Source organism: Coenobita brevimanus, chromosome 77 (genome assembly GCF_032717465.1).
Source record: "Coenobita brevimanus isolate Jiangsu-jjx chromosome 77, ASM3271746v2, whole genome shotgun sequence".
NCBI lineage: Eukaryota > Metazoa > Arthropoda > Malacostraca > Decapoda > Coenobitidae > Coenobita > Coenobita brevimanus.
The window spans coordinates 441,904-466,894 of NC_137030.1; the positions used below are offsets into that span (position 1 = coordinate 441,904).

Consider the following 24,991-nt stretch of genomic DNA (forward strand, 5'->3'; position numbering starts at 1 on the left):
GACAGACAGAGAGACAAGTTTTGGTGTAAGTGAAAGTAAAATGAGCGCACAAAGGCAGCTTCCTCTCTCTCTCTCTCTCTCTCTCTCTCTCTATCTATCTATCTATCTACCTATCTCAGCATATATGTAAGCTAGAGAAAGAAACAGAAATAATGTTTGAGAGAGAGAGAGACAGACAGACAGACAGAGAAACAGAGAGACAGAGACAGAGACAGAGAGGCAGACAGAGAGAGAGAGAGAGAGAGAGAGAGAGAAATATATGTTCTTCGCGCGAATAATTACTGATTGTACAAGTCAGCCTTTGACAGCGGTGAGGCAAGCTGAGATAAGTGAGCAGAGGCGAGGCAGGGTGGGGTGAGGAAGGGGTTAGGCAGGGATGTGTAGGGCAAAAAGGAGTGAGGCAGGGTTAGGCAGGGGTAAGGCAGGGTGAGGATGAGGCAGGGTTGGGGTGAGGTGAGAGTAGCAAAAAGTTTGAGATGACGCAAGGAAGGGTGAGGGAGGAGAGAGGTGAGGCACAGAAAATTGAGGCAGAGGCAGAGGTAAGATAGGGGTAGGCAGAGTAAGGTTAATGAAGGGTTAGCAGGGTAAAGGTAAGGAAGGTAAGGCAGGGTAAGGCAGGGTAGAAGAAACATTAAATTTTTAGCAATAACGACATTTTAGGCAGAAGAATAGTGAGGCAGGGGAAGGATAGGGCAGGAAGGAATCACGTGGGACAGGGGGCAAGTATAAGGCAAGGTAGCAGTATCAGTGAGGTGTCTGGGTGTAAGGACATATAAGGCACTGGTGGCGACGGCAACATGGCGGTTTGTTTACATTTGGCGCCGAAGGGGGTACCGGCCTAATACAAAATGAGAAGGGGATACGAAGTGACTCAGAGTGCGTTGCGCTGCATGAGAAAAAGTAAGAGAGAGAGAGAGAGAGAGAGAGGAACTGGTTTTTAGTCAACGGTAAGAAAGTACGAGGTATATGAGAGACAGTACGTGTTGTGGTGGGATGATCGTTACTGAGGAGGGACAGAGAGAGAGAGAGAGGAGACCCAGAAAAGGTAAATGGCAACCTGGGTGGAATATTAAGACTATTGTTGTGGCCTTTCAGACAGAGTATGTTTAGACAAGATATTTAAATCACCTTTTTATTTGACAGGATGGATAAGATACAGTCCCCCACCCTCCCTCCCTCTCTCTCTCTCTCTCTCTCTCTCTCTCTCTCTCTCTCGCTCTCTCTCTTTAGCTTTAACTGGGGTGGAATAGCAAAGGTGTGGTGGTCATGACAAGGTTAATTGGTTCACGTGCACACCTGGCGCCACCTCCACAAAGGACATCCTGCAGGTACTGGAGTGCACTGTGACCTCCAGGTATTATTAGACTGATGGAGAGAGAGAGAGAGAGAGAGAGAGAGAGGTATGTAGATTAATAAATATACAGATAGATGGATAAAGAGATAGGCAGATATATGGGTAGACAGATAGACGGATAGATAGACAGATAAGCAGACAGAGTTAGACAGAGAGATAGACAGACAGCTGGAGAGAGACACACAGATAAGCAGACAGACAGAAAGAGACAGGTTTAGACAGACAGATAGATCAGCAAATAAAAATGAATACAAGGAGACAGACAGACAAACAAGACAGAAATACAGACAAATAAATAGCCAAACAGATAGCTAGACATATAAACAGCCAGCCAGATAGATAGACATATAAACAGCAGCCAGATAGATAGACATATAAACAGCCAGCCAGATATATAGACATATAAACAGATAGACAAGTACTGTATTGCGCTGTAACCTTCGTGTATTAAAATTTCACCCAATACAGCCTCCCCACCACACTGTTTGACTGTAAAGTAATTGTCTCTGCCTTACTACATAGCTTACAGGCGCAGTTGTGTGTGTGTGTGTGTGTGTGTGTGTGTGTGTGTGTGTGTGTGTGTGTGTGTGTGTGTGTGTGTGTGTGTGTGTCTGTGTGTGTGCAGAGATAAGACAGAGATAAAGAAATACCACAGCAACCATTATCACTACATATGAACTATGTATAATATTCAACACCTTAACGTCCCCCTCCCCTCTCTCTCTCTCTCAATAAAATAACCACCTTACAAGAGACGTTTTTAACTGGAGGGGTTAGATGTGAGGTAAAATGAATCTCCTTGGTTACCATTCTAATATTATAAAGATTCCCAACCCCACTCAGCTCGGTGGATGTCCAAGTGTAGTTAGACTGGAGATTAGACTAGTAACCAAGGAGACTCATTCCTACCCCCATAACTTAGGCTCATCCAAAATCAGACGGTTTTGTTTGGAAAAGAGATAATGATAATGATGATGATGATGATGGGTGGGTCATAGGTGTCTGGATAAATATGGATAATAATAATGTAACTAATAAAACAGCTTTATTGACAAGCAGTTTATATTGTCTTTGGAATGTAACTAATAAATACAATAATAATAATAATAATAATAATAATAATAATATAAAGTACAACATAATTAACAGTGCTACTAACAATATTAATTACCTCGACAATAATAATAATAATAATAATAATAATCATAATCATAATAATAATAATAATAATGTCTTTTAAATAGCATTACTTACATGTATATCTGCATTCACAAAACACACACACACACACACACACACACACACACACACACACACATTTAAATACGTGAATCTGAAGTGGTATCGAAATGCCTTAAGATTCAGTTAACCAATCACACAGATAGACAGAGAGACAGATAAACAGATGGACAGATAGATAGATAGGTTGATAAATAGACTGAGTTATATACAGGTACTTGTAGCAATATTTACAATTAATTCAGAGAGAGAGAGAGAGAGAGAGAGAGAGAGAGAGAGAGGAAAGTGAAAATTCTAAACACTGGTTGGATGAAGATAAAGAAAAAAGGAAAAGAAGAAAATAAGATGAAGAAGAAGAAGAAAGAAAGAAAGAAAAAGAAAGAAAGAAAGAAAGAATGAAAAAAGAAAGAAAGAAAGAAAAAGAAAGAAAGAAAGAAAAAGAAAGAAAGAAAGAAAAAGAAAGAAAGAAAGAAAAAGAAAGAAAGAAAGAAAGAAAAAGAAAAAGGAAAGGAAAAAGAAGAACAAGAAATCAAAACAAGCTACTCCCAAACGTAAACAAACACTTGGGAGACTTCGTGTTCGGCTCTCCCTAGCTTATCTACATATAATTCCAGCCAGTATGAGCCTCACACTAGACGCTGTAGTGTGAGGACAACTCTAGTGCATTAAAAAGTATTATTTCATGCGCGGGAAGCAAGTATTTTCCTGCACAGAAATATGAGCCGAGTTTAACGTCCCGGAAAGTGGGGGATAATCTCTCTCTCTCTCTCTCTCTCTCTCTCAGTACAAAATTAACATCACAAACAGAATACTGGCGGGGCACTGAAGAACCAGCTCCAGTAATCTTTAAACACTTATCAAAACACATAAACATACAGAAACACACATGCTCTAAACACACACATAAAATATAATCACTATTTACATTCCTCCTCTACTGAGCATCTGGTACTCAATAACATAAACTCCTTTCACTTAACCTGGCCTAGATCTTCTTCCTTTCACGCAGCTCAGTGACACAGACAATACTACAGCTCTACATCCTTTCCTTAGCACTTCTTCGTGACTTGCATCCCCTTCTAGTGCCCATCTCTTGCTACAGCTCAGAATTCAGGATGGAGAGACGGCAATTTCAGGCCAATTTAGGGCCAACTGAGTATAACTGTCTCAAAATCTGTTGGCACGAATAATATTTACAAAGCCAGCGACAAGAATACATCCTGATATAGCTCCTCTTCCATTTCAGAAGACAGCAGCCACCTCTTGCTCCACTACAGTGTAGGTTTCCAAAATAAGCCTTCAGATCACACCAATCCGCAGGATATACAAAGCTAGTTACTACGAAACACCCACAAAAAGGCTCTTCTACCATCCTGACGACCCAAAATGCTTCCGTTCCGTTCGTTTTCAGGAGACAGCAGCCACCTTTTGCACCACTGCAGTACAGGTTTCCCTCAAAAGCCCTCAGGTCAGACCTAACTGCAGGATATACAAAGCTAGTGACTACAAAGCATCCCCAAAAGCTGTTCTTCCACTCCAACATCCATAAATGCTTCTTCGTCTCCTCTGAGCTTCATTTTCAAGAGACAGCCACCTTCTGCGCCGCCGCGGTGTAATTTCTAAACTCGTCGTAGATGCTGGAGTTGTCGAGGGAATCCAGACGGCCGGACATATGCGAACAGAAGGCCAGGACAGCGGACATGAAGGCATCCTCAGGGGCGGACGCTACCGATGTGGACGCACCCTCACAACCGCATTTCTCCTGGCAGTGTTGTGGGCAGGCGTGGAAGGTGTGGGGGCAGGTGTGGCGCGGCTGGCAGGTGTGGCAGGTGAAGGAGGAAGGGGGGGACTCCATGGTTGTTGGGGATTTGAGTTTAGGGGCCGCTGCACCCATCAACCCTCTGCATAGGGAAGAAGAAGAAGAAGATGTTAACTCCTAAAAATGATTAACTAAATGATAATGAAAATAAATTAATGAGTAATTCATAAATGAGAGAGAGAGAGAGAGAGAGACAGACAGACAGACAGACAGACAGACAGACAGAGATGGGACAAAGAAAGTGAAAGTAGTTTTGACGGAAGCGAATGACAACGGAAATGAGAGAGAGAGAGAGAGAGAGAGAGAGAGAGAGAGAGAGAGAGAGAGAGAGAGAGAGAGAGAGAGAATACTAGACAAACGAAGGAGAGTGGTGAACTGAAGGAATGAAGGAAGAAGGGTGAAGAGGAGGGAGGAAGGAAGCAGCGAATGAAGGAAGGACAGAATGAAGGGAGCGAGGGAGGGAGGGAGGGAAGGAAGGAAGGGGAAGGAAAAAGAAGAAATGAGTGTGAATAAAGGATAAAATGAAGAAGTGAAGGAGGAATGAAGGAAAGTGAAGGAGAAGTGAAGGAGAGTACAGTAACCAAGACGACTATCACACCACATCCTGTCTGGCTTAAAAGAAAAAAAAAAGTGAAGGAATGAAGGGAGGGAGAGAGAGAGAGAGAGAGAGAGAGAGAGAGAGAGAGAGAGAGAGAGAGAGAGAGGGAGGGAGGGAGGGAGGGAGAATGTAACTCTAAAGGAAAATGAAGGAGTGAAGGAGGGAGAATGAAGGAAGGTGAAGAAACACGATGCATAACTGGTAGAGAAGTGACAAAAATGAAGAAGAAGTGAATAAAGGTGAAGGAGAATGAAGGATATATGAACTTACGTGAAGGACAGGGTAGGAAAGTGAAGGAAAATAAAGGAAAAGCAGTGAGGGTGAAGGAAAATGAAGGAGGAATGAATGAAAGTGAAGGAGAGTGAAGCAAAAAGAGTGAGAATGATGTAAGATGTAGAAAATGAAGGAAAATAAAGATAAATGGCGAGGAGAGGAGTAAAACGAAGGAAAGTAAAGGAGAATGAAGGACACTGAAGTAAAATGAAGGAGAATGATGAAGAATGAAGGACAGTGAAGAAGGATGAAAGAGAGCAAAGTTACCAAGGAGTGAAGAGTCGATAAAGTGAAGGAGAATGAAGGAAAGTGAAAGAGAATAAAGGAAAGTGACGGAGAATTGAGGAAAGTGACGGAGAATGGAGGAGAGTGAGGGAGAATGAAGGAAAGTGACGGAGAATTGAGGAAAGTGACGGAGAATGGAGGAGAGTGAGGGAGAATGAAGGAAAGTGACGGAGAATGGAGGAAAGTGAAGGAGAATGGAGGAAAGTGAAGGAGAATGGAGGAAAGTGAGGGAGAATAAAGGAAAGTGACGGAGAATTGAGGAAAGTGACGGAGAATGGAGGAGAGTGAGGGAGAATGAAGGAAAGTGACGGAGAATGGAGGAAAGTGAAGGAGAATGGAGGAAAGTGAAACAGCATGGAGTAGAATAGAATAGAATGATGGAGAGTGAGGGAGAATGATGTAAAAAATAGCCTGAAGGAGTGAAGGAAACTCAAGTTGAATGAAGGACAGTGAAATAGAATGAAGTAAAATAGTAGAATGAAGAAGAGTGAAGGAGAATGAAGGAGTGAAGGAGAGTGTGGGAGAGTGAAGGAGAATCTGGTAACCACATCAGAGCTACATCCTGTGTGTAGCGTAATCAGCGGAAGTTACCCAGATAATGAGGTAAGCCGGGACGTCCCCAGGCCAGAGGACAGCTGGATAAAGGATGGCTGGATGGATGCATAAACAGAAGGATGGATGGATGGATGGTAGGAGGGATAGCTGGATACGTGAACTGCTAGAAGGATGGATGGATGGATGGAACGATGATGGGTGGATGGACGGATGGATGGTAGAAGGATGGGTGGATGGAAGGAGGGACGGTAGGAGGTATGGCTGGTTGGGTGGATTGCTAGAAGGATGGATGGATGGATGGAACGAGGATGTGTGGATGGACGGATGGATGGCAGGAAGGATGGTTGGTTAGGTGTGTTGCTAGATGGATGCATGAAGGGTAAGAGGGATGAAAAAGACAATAGATAGACAACAACAACTACTACTACTACTATTATTAATAATAATAATAGTAATAATAATAATAATAAAATTATTATTATTATTATTATCATTATTATTATATACTTATAATAAGCATTATATACTAATAAACAATTATCATAACTAGCATAAGTGATAATTATTATCTGCAGTTATTGGTAATAATGACTAAAGCTGGCTGAATTTAATTTTAAAAAATAATAAACCAGATCAGGGCAAAGTTTATTACATTTAACCAAAAAATAAATTAATAAATAATAAAAAACACTAAAAAAAAGGAATTGTTTTCACTAAGTTTTCTTTCTGGAATAAAATATTCAATCAGAATCACACAACTTAAAAAAATAAAATGAAAAACAGAAGCTCACCTCAAAATCACTCCAAATGGAATGCAAAGTAAATCCTCGAGTCTTGAGAGTCAGTCCACTCCTTCAAACTTGGTCCACTCTTCAAAATCTGTTCACACGTTTTCAAAGTCCAAAGATTTTTCAATAGTCACTCCAACGGGCTTCCAGCTCTTCAAAATTCCTCTTGACCGTCTTCAAATTTCCAAATTCCTCTCAAACTTTCAAAAGTTCAATGGACGATGGATTCCTTTGAGGTTAGTGAAGGAACTGCACAGCTTAAATCAGGGAGTCCTCAATCAACGCTCCAACGGTCTTCAAAAAACGGTTCCCCCTGTTTTCAAACTTCAAAATTCCTCCCAACGGACTTCAAACTCTTCGAAATTGCTCTCAACGTTCCAGGAGATCAAGTGTCGATGGATGACTTTGAGTTTACTGAAGTATTTGTAGGACTGAAGGCGTTATGGGAGGTTTGGAGTGAAAAAATCAAGAGGGAGAAATCCGTGTGTGCTCTCCCTGCGACAGTCAAAGGGCCTCTGAGCGCGTGAGAAGTTGGGTGGTGGCTTTATGTGTGTGTGTGTGTGTGTGTGTGTGTGTGTGTGTGTGTGTGTGTGAGGGGGGGAGGGTAGCAGTAGGGGAGGGAGAAATTAGGGAGAGGAGGAGGAGGAGGAGGGAAGGAAATAAAGGAACGTGTAAGAAAAGGAGAGAGACGGTGAGGCACGGTAACAGAGAGAGAGAGAGAGAGAGAGAGAGAGTGTGTGTGTGTGTGTGTGTGTGTGTGTGTGTGTGTGTGTGTGTGTGTGTGTGTGTGTGTGTGTGTGTGTGTGTGTTCGCCTCTCAATTATCTAACATCTTGCAGGTAAAAACTCCCCCACAAATACCACCACAGCAGTCCTGAATGAAACTACGTCTTCAGTAAGGACGGTGGGTACTGGTGTCCACGTGGTGACATGTAAAGGGTATATGGCGCCAGATTTTGCACGTGGGGGTATTACTTAGCCTCAGGGGAAGGGTTCTCTAGACTATGGTCAGAGGTGGTTACGTAAAGAGAGAGAGAGAGAGAGAGAGAGAGAGACAGAGAGAGACAGAGACAGACAGACAGACAGACAGAGACAGAGAACAGACTGACGGTGGGGTTAGACTGAAACCTTTGGGCAATTTCCTCTCTTGTCGCGGACCGGACATTGTGGTGCTTGTGTGGCGTACAGGTAGACAGAGAGATAGATAGACAGGATAGATAGACACAGGGATTGATAGAGAGACAGACACAATGACAGACAGACGGATGGAAAGATGGATAGGTAGAGACAGAAAAACAGATAGGCAGGCAGGCAACCGTGTGTACAGTGTGTAGGTAGGTAGGTAGGTAGGTAGGTAGGTAAGAAGGCAGGTAAGTAGGTAAGATGAAATACAAAAACAAACAACAAAAAAGAAAGCAATAGGACAAAGAAACAAGACAAATGCACAGACAAAGAGAGAGAGAGAGAGAGAGAGAGAGAGTAAAGCAGGTGTGACAGGAGCAAGTGACGAAGCACACACGATAAATTCCTTGGGCTAACTTCCTGGAGTGATGGTCTCTGGGAAAATTAAACTCATTATAATTTCTGTTATCATTTATTTCCTCAATTATTTTCTCATCCATCCACCTTTCACCCCACCGTCCACCATCCTCCTTCTGGTGGATATGGAGGGAGGTGAGGGAGGCTTGTGAATATTGGGGTATCATTATCAAGGTCATATAATTATCTGAGCTAATTACTACGTCTATAATTACTTCTTGGTGTAATACAGGGGTCCTTCACGTGGTGGCACTGATACACTGTGGTCAGGAGGTTATTATGCTTGGCTACACAAACCTACCATCGTTCCATCCGTCTCCCTCGAAAGGATGATGGTGGATCGTAGGGGGAGGGGTAATATCAGCCTGCTGTCCACTGGGTTCACGCTTCAAATAGGCCTAGGACCACAACAACGACAACAACAACAACAACATCAGCAGCAACGGTAACAGGACAACAGTAAAGACGACACCAACAACAATGACATCTCCATCAGGTCTCCCTTTTATACCTTTATATAGGAAAATGTGTGTGTGTGTGTGTGTGTGTGTGTGTGTGTGTGTGTGTGTGTGTGTGTGTGTGTGTGTGTGTGTGTGTGTGTGTGTGTGTGTGTGTGTGTGTGTGTGTGTGTGTGTGTGTGTGTGTGTGTGTGTGTGTGTGTGTGTGTGTGTGTGTGTGTGGTGGCCAGGGAACCACACCAGTCGGTATTTCCACTTAAGGAATGTTCATTGCATTCAACTTGCCACAAATACCAGGATGCTGACGATGATTATGGTGGTGGTGGTGGTGGTGGTGGTGGTGATGATGATGATGATAATGATGATGATAACTAGAGGGGCACCCAGTGGAGCGCCTCTCTCCAAAACCACTCTTCATAACGGGTTAGGTTTTCTCATCGATGCTTAGGGTTTCAAAAAAATCAAAATAAAACCATTAATATAAGCCCAAATTTAAATGAAGAAGGAAATCCGTCAAGCAATGATGTCATAAAAAGTTAACAGTTACTCAAAGACACAGTAATGGTCACAGGATTTCCCTAGGAGCTGCGAGGCTGAATATAATTTCCTTTAGCTCCTACGAGGGTAATTATATTTATCCGTGGCATCAGTCGAAGCTAGAAATGTGTTACGTTTTCTCACAGGGCGGGATTAGCGGTTAGGATGACGTATGGGTTAGGAGTTAGGAAGTAGGAGTGCCTGGGAGTTTGTTTGGGTGAGCTTACGATTGAGAAAGTAATTATCTAACACTCTATCTATCCATCTATATATTCATTTATTTATCTATCATTTTATCTATCAATATGTCTATCTCGTTCTCCGTCCGATTCGCACAGCCAACAAAATGACAAAGATTAAAAACTGTGTAGATACATTACGACAGAAAAAAATAGAGATAAATTGATAGGCAGACAGATAGATAGATAGACATAAAGATGGATAGACAGACGGACGTATACATATATAGATAGACAGAGAGAGACAGACAGACAGGTAGGTTGATAGACATATTAAAAGATTACTCTCCTCACCTAACCAAAACAGTTTAGATCACACGTACATGTGGGTGTTTTTAGGAAGAGAGAGAGAGAGAGACTGGATAAACGGATATGAGGAGGCAAATGGTGAGATGGAGAGTTATACAGACAGACAGACAGAGACAGACAGACAGACGGATAGGCAGAGAGACAGGTGTACACGCTGACAGATAGATAAATGGACGGCTGGAAAGATAGAAGGCTAGGATGATGGATGTTGTGAGAGAGAGACATCACCTAGACAGATAAGAACAGGATGATAGTATTAATATTCTATCACCGCAACACACTGTCACTCTCTCTCTCTCTCTCTCTCTCTCTCTCTCTCTCTCTCTCCAAATGGACCTGTGTTGACAGCCAGATCGTTCGTCAGCAAAATCCGTCTACATAAACAGATCCGGCACAGTTCCTTGCTATAGGTTATTTTATTATTATTATTATCATTATTATTATTATTGTCATTAATGATGATGATGATTATTATTGTTATCATCATCATTATTATTATTATTATTATAAAAACCTGGTGGTTTAGTGGGTAATTAAGGCGTTTCAGCTGGATCGAGCCCGTGAAGGTTTATATCCAAGGGATGGCTGAGGTTTATTGCTCACGTAACGCCACTCAGGAATTGGTGAGCCTGGTCACTCACATCTTAAATGTCAGGACCAGCTTGCCTAGCCACGAGCTCCTACGCTCTTCATAGGGCAACACAGGATTAAATGATGTATATATGTATGTATATATGTATGTATTATTATTATTACTACTACTTCTAAAACTACTACTGTTTTCCTCGTCAGAAATGCAATATATCTGTGACCATACCGTATATAATTCCTCGAATCATACTGACCTTTTTAACTTAAATGTAAAAACGTTTGAAGAGTTTAGTTGCCAAAGAAAGGTAGTTGAGGATTCGTCTCTCTCTCTCTCTCTCTCTCTTTCTCTCTCTCTCTCTCTCTTTCTCTCTCTCTCTCTCTCTATGTCGTCTTCCTTCACTTCTTGCCTCCTTCTTCGACTAATGATCTCTCTTTATCTCTTTACTCTCTGTCTGTCTGTCTGCCTCTCCCTCCCTCCCTCCCTCCCTCCCTCTCTCTCTCTCTCTCTCTCTCTCCCTGCCCCTTGACCTAAATAAGTCCGAGTGTTTTATGCAGGGCGAGTGAGGTTATTTCAATGTTAGCCTAGTCTGTCTGCCTGGCTGTCTGTCTGTCTGCCTCTCTGTGTATCTTTAATCCATCTATCTATCTATCTATCTATCTACTTGTCCATCTATCTGTCTATTTATCTATCTACCTGTATACCCATTCTTTTTGCTCTTCCTGTTTATCTATCTATCCATCTATATATCTACTCTCTCTCTCTCTTTCACACACACACACACACACACACACGTCACACTCCATTATAACACAAGACATCTTACTCACCCTCCACACATACGCACACATACACACATATTCTCCCTCCCTCTCCCCCCTCTCTCTCTCTCTCTCTCTCTCTCTCTCTCTCAAATATGCGGCAGTGGGCAGCAAAATATAATAAATATACAATGGCCCCGGCACGTGTCAACATCAGCTAGCAGAGAACACGTGACAAACAGCTGATTGATGTAAACACGTGATGCCACCCTTTTTGGTTGACGTCACTTGTGGACACAGATGTCTAAGTGCTACTACTTAAGGAATTTACCAGAGAGAGAGAGAGAGAGAGAAGTACTTGATTGTAGGCATCAAGTAAAATCTAGAAATTATGCCTTTAGGTCTAAACAAAAATAAATAGCACGTACTTCTCCCCCCTACACACACACACACACACACACACACACACACACACACACACACACACACACACACACACACACTAGCTGGACCCAATAGAAAACATTAATGTCACCTATTTCTCCAAGCACACACAAACACACCCAAACGCACACAGACGCAGGCACGTGCACTCAATTCGGCCGCTTTGAGTGCGATAAAAAGCGTGCGAACTAGAAGCTCATTTGACTAGACGCCCGTGTAACGTCAGAATCAAAACAAACCTAGTCTGTGACGTCAGCAAGAGGGGCGGGCACTATCGTATAACACTTAATAGCTCCTTAATGAATTATGAAGCCTGGGGTTATAACATTACCAGTAGTACGTAGTAGTAGTAGTAGTAGTAGTAGTAGTAGTGGTAGCAGTCGTAGTAGTAGTAGCAGTAGTAGTAGTAGTAGTGTAGCAGTAACAGTATTTATAAGTAATGGCAGTAGGAGGAGGAGGAGGAGTAACAGTATTAATAAGTAGTAGTAGCAGTAGTAGTAGCAGTAGTGGTAGTAAGTATTTTATCTACTCTTTTCAATCTATCTTGGCCTAAAATTGTTCTTTCCATCTTGAATGTTGGGCCGTAACAAAAGATCAACACTAGAATATTGTGCTAGTCACGAAGAAGTTCTATGGAAAGGTTGCAAAGTCGTAATACAGTCTTAATCCTGCCATTGCAATAAGTGAATTAAGCTGCAAAAGGACGAAAATATTGGACAATTAAGGTGAACGAACTATAGTCACGAAGAAGTGCTACAGAAAGGAATTTGTAGAATAAACAGAATGGGTTGCAGGTGGTGATGCTATCTGAGGTTTGGAACTGTGATGCTTTGAGAGAGAGAGAGAGAGAGAGAGAGAGAGAGAGAGAGAGAGAGAGAGACGACCTCCCACTCTTCTTTATCTTTTTGTATTTTTCCCAAGACTTCTATTCTCTTATTCTTTAAATGTATATCTTCTCCCTCCCTCTCCATTCCCTGCTTTCCTAGTATTCTCTCTCTCTCTCTCTCTCTCTCTCTCTAAAGCAGCACATGAGGTCAGAGTTCCACCACACCCAAGTATAAGATATTGGCTCAACAAAACGCGGCCAGATCTCAACTTTATCTAAATTGATGCCAGCTGCGTTCCCTAGTGCGCATTGTTAGTAGCATTGTCGTCACTGGTGCATTGTGGGAAATAATGGCGTCACGTCTACTCATTCTCCTTTCTCGGTACTCTTTTTAATCATTCTGTATCAATGTCATCACTCCGTGTACTCCATTTACCTCAACTTGCCCCAGTTCTTTGCGGCTTATTTCATGTACAGTGACCGAATAAATCAATACAGCAGCTCTGCATCCCTTCCTCGTGACTAGCATCATATTCCAGTGCTAATGTATTACGAAAACTGGGTCAGAGGTGATAACACAGTAGGTTGAACGCCCCGGTTGAAGGGAAGGTGTTGCAATGCATACGAGTTTGATTCCCTGGAGGCGACTGAAGGTTTTTACCCGATAATTTAACGCTATCAAGGGAGGCGGTCTGGTCATCCACCCCTAACCCTTTCAGTACAGTGATGCTTTGTTTTATTCTATTTTTGAAAGGGTTAGATACAGCCTTCATTCTCTCTCTCTCTCTCTCTCTCTCTCTCTCTCTCGTGTCCTGTTCTTAACGAGTATTAATATTAAGGCCAAACCACCTCAGGCCAGACCACCTCGAAAGGATCCCTCCCTCTTCTCTCTTCCCCCTCCCTCTCTCTCTCTCTCTCTCTTTCGTGTCCTGTTCTTAACGAGTATTAATATTAAGGCCAAACCACCTCAGGCCAGACCACCTCGAAAGGATCCCTCCCCCTTCTCTCTCTCTCTCTCTCTCTCTCTCTCTCTCTCTCTCTCTCTCTCTCTCTCTCTCTCCAGGAAGCCTCCATGCCCTGACCTCTTCACATCCCAGCGTTGACCCCTAGACACTCCCCTCATCCCGACCTTCACATGATCAGTCCATCTCTTGATCTGTGTCACTGTCTGTCTGCCTGTCTATCTAGCAGTCTATCTATCTATCTATCCATCTGTCTATTTGTCTGTCTTTCCTTCATCACTCACTCAAATCGATCCTTCGTCATTTCCGATTTCTTTCATTCCCTCAAAGTGCTCTCTCTCTCTCTCTCTCTCTCTCTCTCTCTCTCTCTCTCTCTCTCTAATTGGGTGAAGTGCGTCCCAGCGCTGGTGTGACGCATGACGCTATTGCTTTTTTTAAGGCTGTTACTATGAGGGTCCTACAGACGGGTCTTCATTCTCTCTCTCTCTCTCTCTCTCTCTCTCTCTATGCATCAGGACATGTGGACACAGCACGTTGTGAAAAAAAAAAAAAATGTATTTTTCCTGCAATTCCTAACTAATAGGACACCCTGTACGTCGATATTAACTACAAACTAGAAAGACCTTAGTGAGCGCATTCCTTTTTCCTATCAGATGATTTCTTTTACGGTCTCATACAGCCAGTTAATTCCACGGTTTTCGTCTGCTCCGTTACACTCAAAGACAACAAACCACCGCCAACGACGATAAATCTGTGGATGATACCTGTATCCGGATCTGGTTCCATCTCAAAATCTATTCAACTCTTCTTTTACCCAGTGCCCACCTATCCAACAGATATAATTGAAATCCGACAACTTTCTGATATATCTTGCATACAAACAAACAAATAGGTATGGGTGAACATATGACCTCCGTCCCACTTAGCTGGCGGAGGTACTGTATTGCATGTAAGAAAAGAGTGAGACGTTGTGTGTGTGTGTGTGTGTGTGTGTATGTGTGTGTTTCAGTTTTGTGTCGGTATTTCCACAGGAATTCAGTACGTCAATAGTCAAAACCACCGCCGGACCTCAACTGTAAACAACAAGGCTGGCCACCCAAGGTAACCATAACAACGCCGAACTCTGATGTGGGGACGGATTCTCCATGGTTTCAGATTTTGTAACGCCTCTTCTTCAGTGATTCATTCAACACATACGGTACCGTCCCAATAAGGTCTTGTATAACACCTCTTCCTCTGCCACTGCGTCACACCTCTCCCTTAGCGATTTATTACACCTCAGTATCCTTCTATATGTTACTGATACAAACTATGTCGATGCCAAACCCATTTAAAGAACATACACGACAAGATTAAAATGTATCGTGCTGAACAAATAGCTCACGAAAAGGTGCAACGATGCCCCCTAACGTCTACAGACTGCTTCAGTTACACTATTGGAATGAGTCTCCATGGTTCAATCTGGCCATCAGCCGAGCTGAAATGGGTAGGGGATCTCGGTTAGGTTAAACGCACTATAGTAACCCAGAAGATTAATTCCTAAGTTGAATAAAGTCGTCTGCAGATAGCAAGAACAACTTATAGTCTTCTCACCTAAAAGTGCTCTAAATTCTTCTCACAGCACTTCTTCGTAACAAGCAGATTTTCGTCCTTTGCGTGTTATTTCATGTAGCTCAGTGCCATAATAATAATAATAATAATAATAATAATAATGCTATGGCTCCACATCCATTCCCTTGCACATACAGTATTTGTGACCAGCAGGTTTTCATCCATTTCTGGTTTATTTCACGCAACTCAGTGGCATGACTAAATCCTTCCCATTGTACTTCGTGACTAGCAGCTTTTTCGTCTATTTGCGGCCTATTTCACGTAGCTCAGAAACTAAAATAAAAATAATACTATAGTTCTACGTCCTTCCCGAAACAGTTCTTCGCGGCATGCATCATATTCTAGTGTTAATATATCGTTAAGCTAGTGAGAGCAGCATAATATGTGGATTCATGGCCTTACGAACGCACATCGACGCTAGAGGTAACCATGGCAACGGGAGACGCCGAAAATGTAAACAACAAAAATGGCCGCCGCGGATTACCATGGCAACGGGAAAAACATGGCTGCCGCATGACAATGGGCGGAGCCAAAAATGTAAACAACAATGGCCGCCGCGGGTTACCATGGGAACCAAGAGACGCTAAGGCGTCGCAACCAAAACAAAACAAAATCAGTCGTCCCTCAACATCAATATAGGTAAGTAGTCTCATTTTTAATATCTTATCAGACGTTTACTCGTGCTCCTTATCAGCCTGAGCTCGGGATACGGGAAAGGTGGGAGGCTAATCTATTCTGAGAAGAGGTGTTGATGAGAGTGATATGATTGCTGGGGAATGTGAGCGCATGGGCTTCAGATTTCGTTAACACTTTTTTCCTGGCGAACTAAACTACTCTGCACATAACAGTTCAGTATCCCTTTATCTATCTTATACAGACTACATCGATTAAAAATCGATATTAATAATACACAAGGAGCGTGTCAAGATGTAATATGCAAAATAGTCGCTAATGATGAGGTGCTACGGAGCCTCCTGTGCTACGAAGGATTTCCGCCATTATTCTCAGCGACTTATGGAATTTCGTAAAACTTCTTCCACAGCCCTCTACCTTTTTACACCTTAACCCCTTCAATCCAGTCCCCCATCCTCCCTCCTTGTTATCTCCAGACGATTTTTTTTTTTTTTTTTTAATCTTTCAGGGAGACTTTTCGAACTGGAGGGGTTAGATACAGCCTTCATTAACCTCTTCACTATAAGATCCATTCCCAGTGCTAGTGGATAAATCTGACTAGCAACCAAGGACTCATTCCCCTCATCGATTTTCACTCAACCACTTAATATTTAACTTCTGTGAATCGCCCAGTTCCGTATGAAAAAAGAAATCGATTACAATGCACAGGAGTTTATTCCATCCATTACACTTACCTTCCTTTTCCATATTAATCTTGCTAGTTTTCTTTTACCTTAACTTGGCCCTGATTTTCGTCCATCTGATGCTTATTTCACAAGGATACGTGGCACAATAAGATACTACTACGGCTCTACATCCTTTCCATAGCACTTCTTCTGACTGGCACAATACTCTAGTGTTAACCTCTTGTTACAACTCTGCATTCAAGATGGAGATGCCAATTTTACGTCGTTAGAGTAAAAAGAGTATAGCAATGGAGTGAACGGAGTCTGACTAGTAACCAAGGAGATTCATTCCTACCTCATAACAACTTAATATTCAAATTATGATAGTGATTCAGTCCCGCAACTGAAAACATGTCGAGTGTAGTGGTCAATGAAGAAACGCTAGGTCAGGATATTTTTAGACATAATTACTACTGTTTTTCACCCCTCTCACCCCGCCCCTCTCTCTCTCTCTATCTCTCTCTCTCTCTCTCTCTCTCTCCCCACCCTCTTCTCCCCCCTTCATTCCTCCCTCTCCCCACTCTCTCCTCCCCGTTCCCTTCCTCCCTGTCCCCACCCTCTCTCCCCCTCGCCTCCCTCTCACCCATTCACTCCACATATGTTCAAAATAGATTGCAATTAACCGTTCAACCTCCTCGTTCTGGTTAATTGTGGGTTATTTTGTTATTACCTAGTGTTTGACCTGGTTTCAAGGCTTTACCTGCCATGACGTAATAAAAAACACACACACATGCTTTTCACTTCCACAAGTACAGAACTCTCTCTCTCTCTCTCTCTCTCTCTCTCTCTCTCTCTCTCTCTCTCTCTCTCTCTCTCTACCTGCCTACCTACCTAGCCTTCTTATTTCCCCCTAATGTTGAGCCAATGAATAGTTTTGAACCTAACTGATAACGCCACATTCTGGCAACACATGAGACTCCGTAGCGCGTCTTCCTTAGCGATTTATTTTGGATATTTCACATTATATATCATTCTGTTGTACGCTATTCACAATAATTTTATACCGACAACAATTTGCATCAATGATATAGTCAAGGACACTGGAGAGAAATGTGCAGAATAAATTGCCAAGGAGGAGGTGTTACGACTCCCTAAGCCACATATGAAATAACCAATGAAATAGCACATAATATAACCAATGTCATATACAATACTCACCCCATATAGAGCGGTCGTAGTGGTTGAACGCGTACCATCACAAGTGTAAGAAAACATTCACAGCCGAACTGTAACAATTAAGAGCAAACTATCTCTCAGTATTGTTCATCAATCACCATCATTAAAATCAGTATCATGATCATTATTACAATCATCATCACCATTATGATCATCATCATCATTATCATCACGACCTGTAACAAAAATATATATTCAAAACCATTCATCATCATCACGACTGGCAAAAAATATATATCTCAGATTCATCATAATCATCATTACCGACAGCATCATCATTACTATCACCGTCATCACAACCTGAAACAATTCCCTCAAAACTTCATCATCACAATATGTCAAAAAAAATAATTATCAAAACTGCTATACACTGTTAAATTCTATAATGGTGTTGGAGAGGGCTGCCTTCAAGTGGTGGCGCCAGTGTAAATAAGTGACTTGTCTGCTTGGTTATGCAAAAGTCCCTCAACTCCCTCCCTATCCCCTCAAAGAATGGTAGATTGCAGGATAACTTCATCCGGCAGTCCGCCGGGGTCATAGTTAAGCCTGGGGTTGCAACTAGGCAACTACTTCAACTGTCACTGGCCTTCTGTCTAATTCCCTCTCTCTCTCTCTTTTTCTCACCCTCAGACACCGCCATGCCTCCCCTGAAGCCCTTACCAGCTCTTAAATGCCTGTGTGTGGACGCGGTAGCCTCTGTGTTGACGTTTTCCTTCGTCAAGGCAGCCGGAGGCGGATTGTCTAGAACGGCGAAAAAGTTGAGCGGGAAAACCAAAAAATCCAAGAAAGTGGTGAGTGATAGGCGAGAAATAAATTAAACGAATAAATACGTACACTGAAGTTCTATAAATTGGATGTCAATATAAACCGCATAATTAAAAAAAAAAATGTTACCGGTATGTTATTTGGTGTGGCTCTCGTTCTTATACTGATTATAAATGCTGTCATCTCATATTATCATTATCTACTATTTACTCTCTTCCCCTTTCACCACGTCTCACCTATCTCCCATCCCCTCCATTTCTCTCCCCTCCTTTGAGCGATAGCTATAAAATATATATATTTTTCACCATACAGGTTAACAAGCAGGCAGATAACATTTGTTCCTATCTTCCTGTTCTTTCTCTTCCTTCGTCCTTCCCTCTTTCTGATTTTCCTCTTCTGTTCCATAAAAGCCACCTCCTTAATAAGGTAATACAGTATTCTCTTTCACTCCTAGAAGTAGCAAACCAGTGTATAACATTTTGATCTGACTTTCTCTTCCCTCCTTTTCTTTTGCCTTTTCCCACAAGAAAAATGGCCCTTCAGCCCTTGGACATCTTTATTACATTCTATCATCAGATTTTCATTTTGCTTTGATTTTCTTCAAATTCTAGGTTCCAGATGTAGCCTTCAATGACTTTCAATTCTGTCTTTACAATAATCTGGTAGTATCAAGAAGGAATAGACTGACGCCTTCAGGCTGCAGGACCTTATGAAATGAGGCGCTGACAAGAAGCCTACACATGGCACCGTCACCCTGGGTGGAATAGCTTCAGCATCCACACTGGAGTTAAACCTCCTCATATTTCCCTGGCGAAATGCTGTCTACTACAAGGGGGTACCAGATTCTTACATGGTGTATTATGGCGTCCGGAAATAGATAGATAGATTTACTGTACTTTACCTGTAGGACAGCCCCACAAAAGCGGTTGCTTACCTTTGCTCAACGGGTCTGCTTAGCCAGTTTGAGCAGGGGAGGGGGGAGGGGAGCAACAGCAGCAGCAAAATAAAGCACATTTACAATCTCATTTTCTCCCCCAGACTACCACACCAGCAGATGGCCTTTTAGCAATTCTCACATTTGGCATTATATTTCTCCTTTTTCCCTACATTTCCTTTCCTACTGCTAATAATATATCTTCAGGTAAAAGAAGGAAAAAAGAAAAAAAAAAAAAATTTCCCTCACAGGTCAACAAACCAGCAGATGGCATTTTAGCAACCAACGGAAGCTGCCACATCCCTCGTGTCCAACACTACATTGGTCAGGCAGTTCCCAAAGACTGTCGGGAGAGACTGTTTCATCGCGTGTTCCTCCAAGTAGCCGAAGCAATGACCAGGAGTACGAGGGTGAAGTTTGGCCTGCGCGTGGAGAAGCTCGGCCAGGCATTGAGCTACAGCCTAGCCACTCTCTTTGATTCTAATATAACCAAGCTTGATCTGACTCCGCTGATGCACCACACCATGAAGTGGGTCTCAACATGTAAGCTCAATAACCGTGACCCCAAGGAGACCAGTGAAATTGACAATATCAAAGTTGAGAACATGTTGATTCGGACCTTTGGCGAACATGCACAGAAATTAGCGGGCCTGAATGCCATTATATGGCCGCATTTTGTTTCTGGTGAGGTTATACGAATTATCGGGCGGCACTGCACAAATCTAAGAAGGCTCGAAGTTGCATGTACATGTGATGCTTCCACTGCTATGAATGATGTTAAAGAAGACCCGAATTTCGCCAAAAGGGAAAGGGAGCTGGTTGCATCACTTGGAGCAATATACGACAGGGCACCAGGCGACTTCATTGGGTTGAAGCCAACTGGATGCACTCGCTTGCAAGTTTTAGTTCTCCCGCGTTTGGATGATGAAGATGGGAGCCTAGCTAAACACATCGCAAGCGCTCTTTGCTCCTTACGTGAGCTTGAGGAGGTAATTGGGGTACCTATGCTAGTCAGTCTGGATATGTTGAAATCTCAGCAAGGCCGACCATCAAAATTAAACCTCAAACTTCTCAGTGACATTGACACTTATAACAGGCGAAGATATCCTGACCTGTCCTACCTGACCAGCCTACTTCCCCGTCTGGAAAATCTTGAGCTAATCGCATCTGAGCCTATCACAAAAGGTGTTACGGAGGCATTCGTTGGCATCAAAAATTTAAAAATAGCACAAACGGATTTCCACCTCAACCTCCGCAGCTTCAAAAACCTAGACACTTTGGATATAAACCTAGAGTTTCAAATTGCATGGCCTATTTTGATTGCACTGAGTAAGAGTCGAATTCCCCTAAAGGATCTTACCATTCGCCACTCCACGTTTCAGATGGGCCAGGAGCAGGAGAGCACTTCACTGAAACTCCAATCACTAAAGTCCCTCACCCTGGTACGTTCAAGTTTCATTGAGTACAATGCTTTAAAAAATGTCGCTGCTGGGGCACCAAACCTCTCATCTCTGGCCATAACCCTAACGGACGACCGTAACTACACTGTGGATGAATTCACAGATGATTTGGTCTGTGTTCTGTCTGGACTCCTGCGAAATCTAACTAGCTTCACAGCCGAATGCCAGTATAAGACAAATCTTTACAACCAGCCCAACTGCCTCTTAACCATGACTTCTGTAAATACCCTTTTGGCCAATTGTCTTAAGCTTACTTTCCTTGGACATTTGGATGTGTGGAGTTTGGACGACAGGGATGTGAATGAGCTGAATGAGAGGGTTAAGACAAATAACTGGGACTTACAAGTGGTATAAGAATATCATTTATATACCTATTCTTCCTCCTGTGACATTTTCAACTGAATACAATTATCTGGCTTTATTAGTGGTAGTTGCTGTAGCCCCACGCTCATCTGAAATGTGAACTCAGTGGACTGCAGACTATAGTTGCCCTCCTGCTACAGTCCATCGTCCTCCTTTTGGGGGACAGGGAGGGAACTGAGGGAACTGTATAAAACCAGGCAGTAGAGCTAAACCAAAGAAGTGTGTTTTCTTTGATTAGGCAGAAACATAATATAATACACTCAGTCAAAAAAGCATCACGCAGGATGGATTTGACAGTATTCTGAATGGCCAATGCAACTTGTGAAGTCCAAAGAATAATAATCTGTTTTCAGATTAAAGTGTATAAAATAACATTTCCTACGGACTGGACAGAAAATGTAACAAGTAAATGATATATGAAACTGGGCTACTCTTGTTGGGTACAACCAACAGCTATTTTGCAGTATCCATCATTTTTGGTGTCAGACTATTTCAAGCAGAATGTACACCCACTAAAAAATTATTCAGCACCCTTGTGATGCAATACATTATGACACATAGACCAAGGATTCTGAATTATCAACACAACCAAATGAAAACGGTTTCACTATTACAAATCATCTATAAGCTCATCATATCCACGATTGCCAAATAGTTTTTAGTGGGTGCACACAAATATATATATATATATATATTTTTTTTTTGATCAGCTGTTACCTCTGCTGGCTAATGTTTTATACGCTGTTTAAGTATCCAATGTATAAGATACATTGCACACAATACAAAACAGAAATCCCTCATATATAAAAAATATAGATTTCAAATAGGTTCCTGTAGGATTTTTAGTGAAGATACTGAAAATACTCACAGTAGAGTATTCCAATATAGATGTGCAATAATTATATCTAGTGTCTCAATATAAAGGGTGGTCCAGGCATAACTCTCCTCTTCCACTCCACTGAATGATTTCTTGTGTATTATGGAGATGTCTCAGTTGTATCATATCATTTATAAAGGCTCCAACGTGTTTGCATGAGTCGACCTTGGTCACCTAATGGCAGCTCTCCACACTGCTCAATCTCTGGCAGCCTCCCTATCGAGTCCCTTATTCCTGATCTTGTTCCAGGTCTTTTTATGTTGGCTTCTTGCAACCCTACCCCTGACATTCAAATTTTTCACCTTCCATGCCCAATCAAAGTCTACCCTTTTCCTACTGCCACACCCATGCCCACACCTGCAGACTGACCCATCCCCACAACACATAAGATACTGCCAGATGAGTTTGTAGTGGAGCACTATTTACAGAATATCCATCCTATATAGTTCACCACTTAAGTCCTTGTGGAATACTATTACTTTAATTTGGCAACCTCCAAACTATTTATTTCATTTATTGGATAATTCACGTTTTGGTGAAATGTGCAGAAAAGTCTGTACCTCCCACACTCGGTATAGTAATTAAGTTGTATTCGAAGTGGCATAGGAGGCTTCTTAAAACCTCTTTTTAAGTGACTTATTCTGTACATTAAACTAAATATCCTCTTGTACGTTAATGTAAACTATGTATATATGAAAGATATGTTAACAGCATACAAGTAGTAGTGGTAGTAGTAGTTGTAGCCCCAGGTTCATCTGAAACATGAAGCCGGTGGACTGCAGAATGAAGCTGCCCTTCTTCTGTAGCCCAGCATCCTCCTTTTGGGGAACAAAAGGGAATGAGGGATACTTGTAGTCAGGCGGCTTCGCAGCCTGGTTATATTGGCACTACCACATAATGGCATCCCTCACCAGCACCAGCACATAAGACAATGTTAATGTGTAATATGCAAAATAAATCACTAAAGAAGTGCTAAGCCTCCTTGGCTGCCTAGAAAACATTGTTAACATAGCAATACTGTAAAAGCAATATCACACAACTGCTTATAGTACAAAGTTACAAAAATACTCATTAATTAAAGATAGGTCTGTCTTGCTGTGGTAATGTATGGCAAAATAAAGCATGTATTTGGTGCTAATGTCTCTCTCTTGGATCCTGATTTTGATGAGAATTTACCCAGAGTGGAACCAAGCAGCTACAGTGTCCACCCTGGAGCCAAACCTCCTCATACGCACTTCCTTACGCCTCACCATGGGAAGGACCCTGGTGAGGTGCTGTCTACTGCAAGGGGGTGCCTAACCTCTACATGATGTATGTAATGTGATGTACTTGTAGGGTATGCACAGCCAGACAGACCAAGGTTACACAACATGAATTATTAAGACTTTTACACGTACTTCCCAAAGTATTACACTGAAGCAAATATGGATAAATAATACATATAAATAGATAAGAATGCCTTTATCTACAATCTCAGAATCGCAACATACACTTGTACTTATAGTCATTAATGTACTGCAATACATACAAGTAAATGTTTGAATTACATGATTAAAATGTTTTGTACAATACAGCACACTGTTCTAACCTGAAAAAGAACTGTGATTTGCCTATTAAACAAGGAGACTCATAAAAGACTTCTCAAATTTCACTAACCCCTTTCATCTCAGATAATGACCAGGTGTAGATTGGGGAGCTGATTTATCTAGTAAGCAAATTCCTGTCTCATAATTTAGCCTCATCAAATATCACATAACCACAACTCGCATTCAAGGTCTGGGACTGGCCCAGTTCTGTAAGGTAAAAATAAACGGACTATAGTGACCATGGAGACTTAATCATATCTAAAAAAAAATCAAACTAAATCAAAATACGCCAAGCTTCCTCTCAGCCCATTCCATCCAGTGACATTCTGTGTGTGTGTGGCCTCAAGCTCATCTGAATGTGAACCCAGTGGACTGTAGGCTGATGTTGTTTTTCTTTGGCAGTCCATTATCATTCTTTTGGGGGATTGGGACAGAAGTGACGGATGTCTATACAACTGAGCAAGTAATCCCCCTCATTGAATTCAGAGCAGCAAAATGAAAGATGGAAAATGTTCTTCAAGACAAATTTTAAAAAAGTATAAAAATTCTATTATCCAATCAGAATGCTCATGCCTTCCCGAGGAAAAATATTAATTAAAAAATTATATCATAAAGGAATCTGTGGACCATTGAGAAAACTCAGAAGCACAGGGAAGGCTTGAGAGAGAGAGAGTGAGAAAGAGAGAGAGAGAGAGCAAAATGTATGACAGCCAAATGGAAAGGTGCATGTGTAAATGCTGAGGGTGGAATTAAAAGAGGATGACCAAACAAGACTTGGGACAAGGTCATACAGTGTGACCTCAGGGGTAAGGGACTGGACAGTGAGGCTGCTAGAGGTCGAACAACATGGAGCTGCTATTAGGTGACCAAAGCCAATGCATGTACGCATGTTGGAACCTTTATAAATGATTGAATTAAAGAACAAGTGGTGAGAGTACCCCTATCCTGGTCTGATCTGGGGTATTTATCAGGAACAGGTCCAAGAGACAGGCACTAGGGTCAGGATTATCTAGTGTTCTGGCTGATTATTTTACCAGTTATGTGATATTAAACTATTCTGCAAACAGCTAACATTCTACACCAGTATCATCAGTCCTGACAGAATGCAGTAATCACTCAACATGGAAATTTCACTAGCAGTAAAGAAGATATTAAGTTTGGTCACAAAGAAATCCATAAGGATTTTTGAAAGGCAATCAGAAAGGAAAAAAAAAAAATTCTGTGTGCCAATATGAATTCTCGGGCTCATGTGAAGGTCAGAGACGAAAGATCACTTGATGGTAAACC

The 24,991-nt window shown here is 42.0% G+C and overlaps 2 protein-coding genes across 2 annotated transcripts; one reads left to right on the forward strand and one right to left on the reverse strand.

Annotated features, from left to right (window-relative positions):
• Positions 1-3,560: 3,560 nt before the first annotated feature.
• On the reverse strand, positions 3,561-6,948 carry LOC145408363 (uncharacterized). Its single transcript, XM_080279090.1, has 2 exons — positions 6,915-6,948; positions 3,561-4,494 (listed from the first exon to the last, which is right to left on the reverse strand). The coding sequence occupies exon 2, from the start codon at positions 4,485-4,487 to the stop codon at positions 4,173-4,175; it is 315 nt and encodes a 104-aa protein (XP_080135216.1). The 5' UTR covers positions 4,488-4,494; positions 6,915-6,948; the 3' UTR covers positions 3,561-4,172.
• Positions 6,949-18,357: 11,409 nt separating this feature from the next.
• On the forward strand, positions 18,358-21,232 carry LOC145408535 (uncharacterized). Its single transcript, XM_080279267.1, has 2 exons — positions 18,358-18,510; positions 19,670-21,232. The coding sequence occupies exons 1-2, from the start codon at positions 18,358-18,360 to the stop codon at positions 21,230-21,232; spliced, it is 1,716 nt and encodes a 571-aa protein (XP_080135393.1).
• Positions 21,233-24,991: the final 3,759 nt, after the last annotated feature.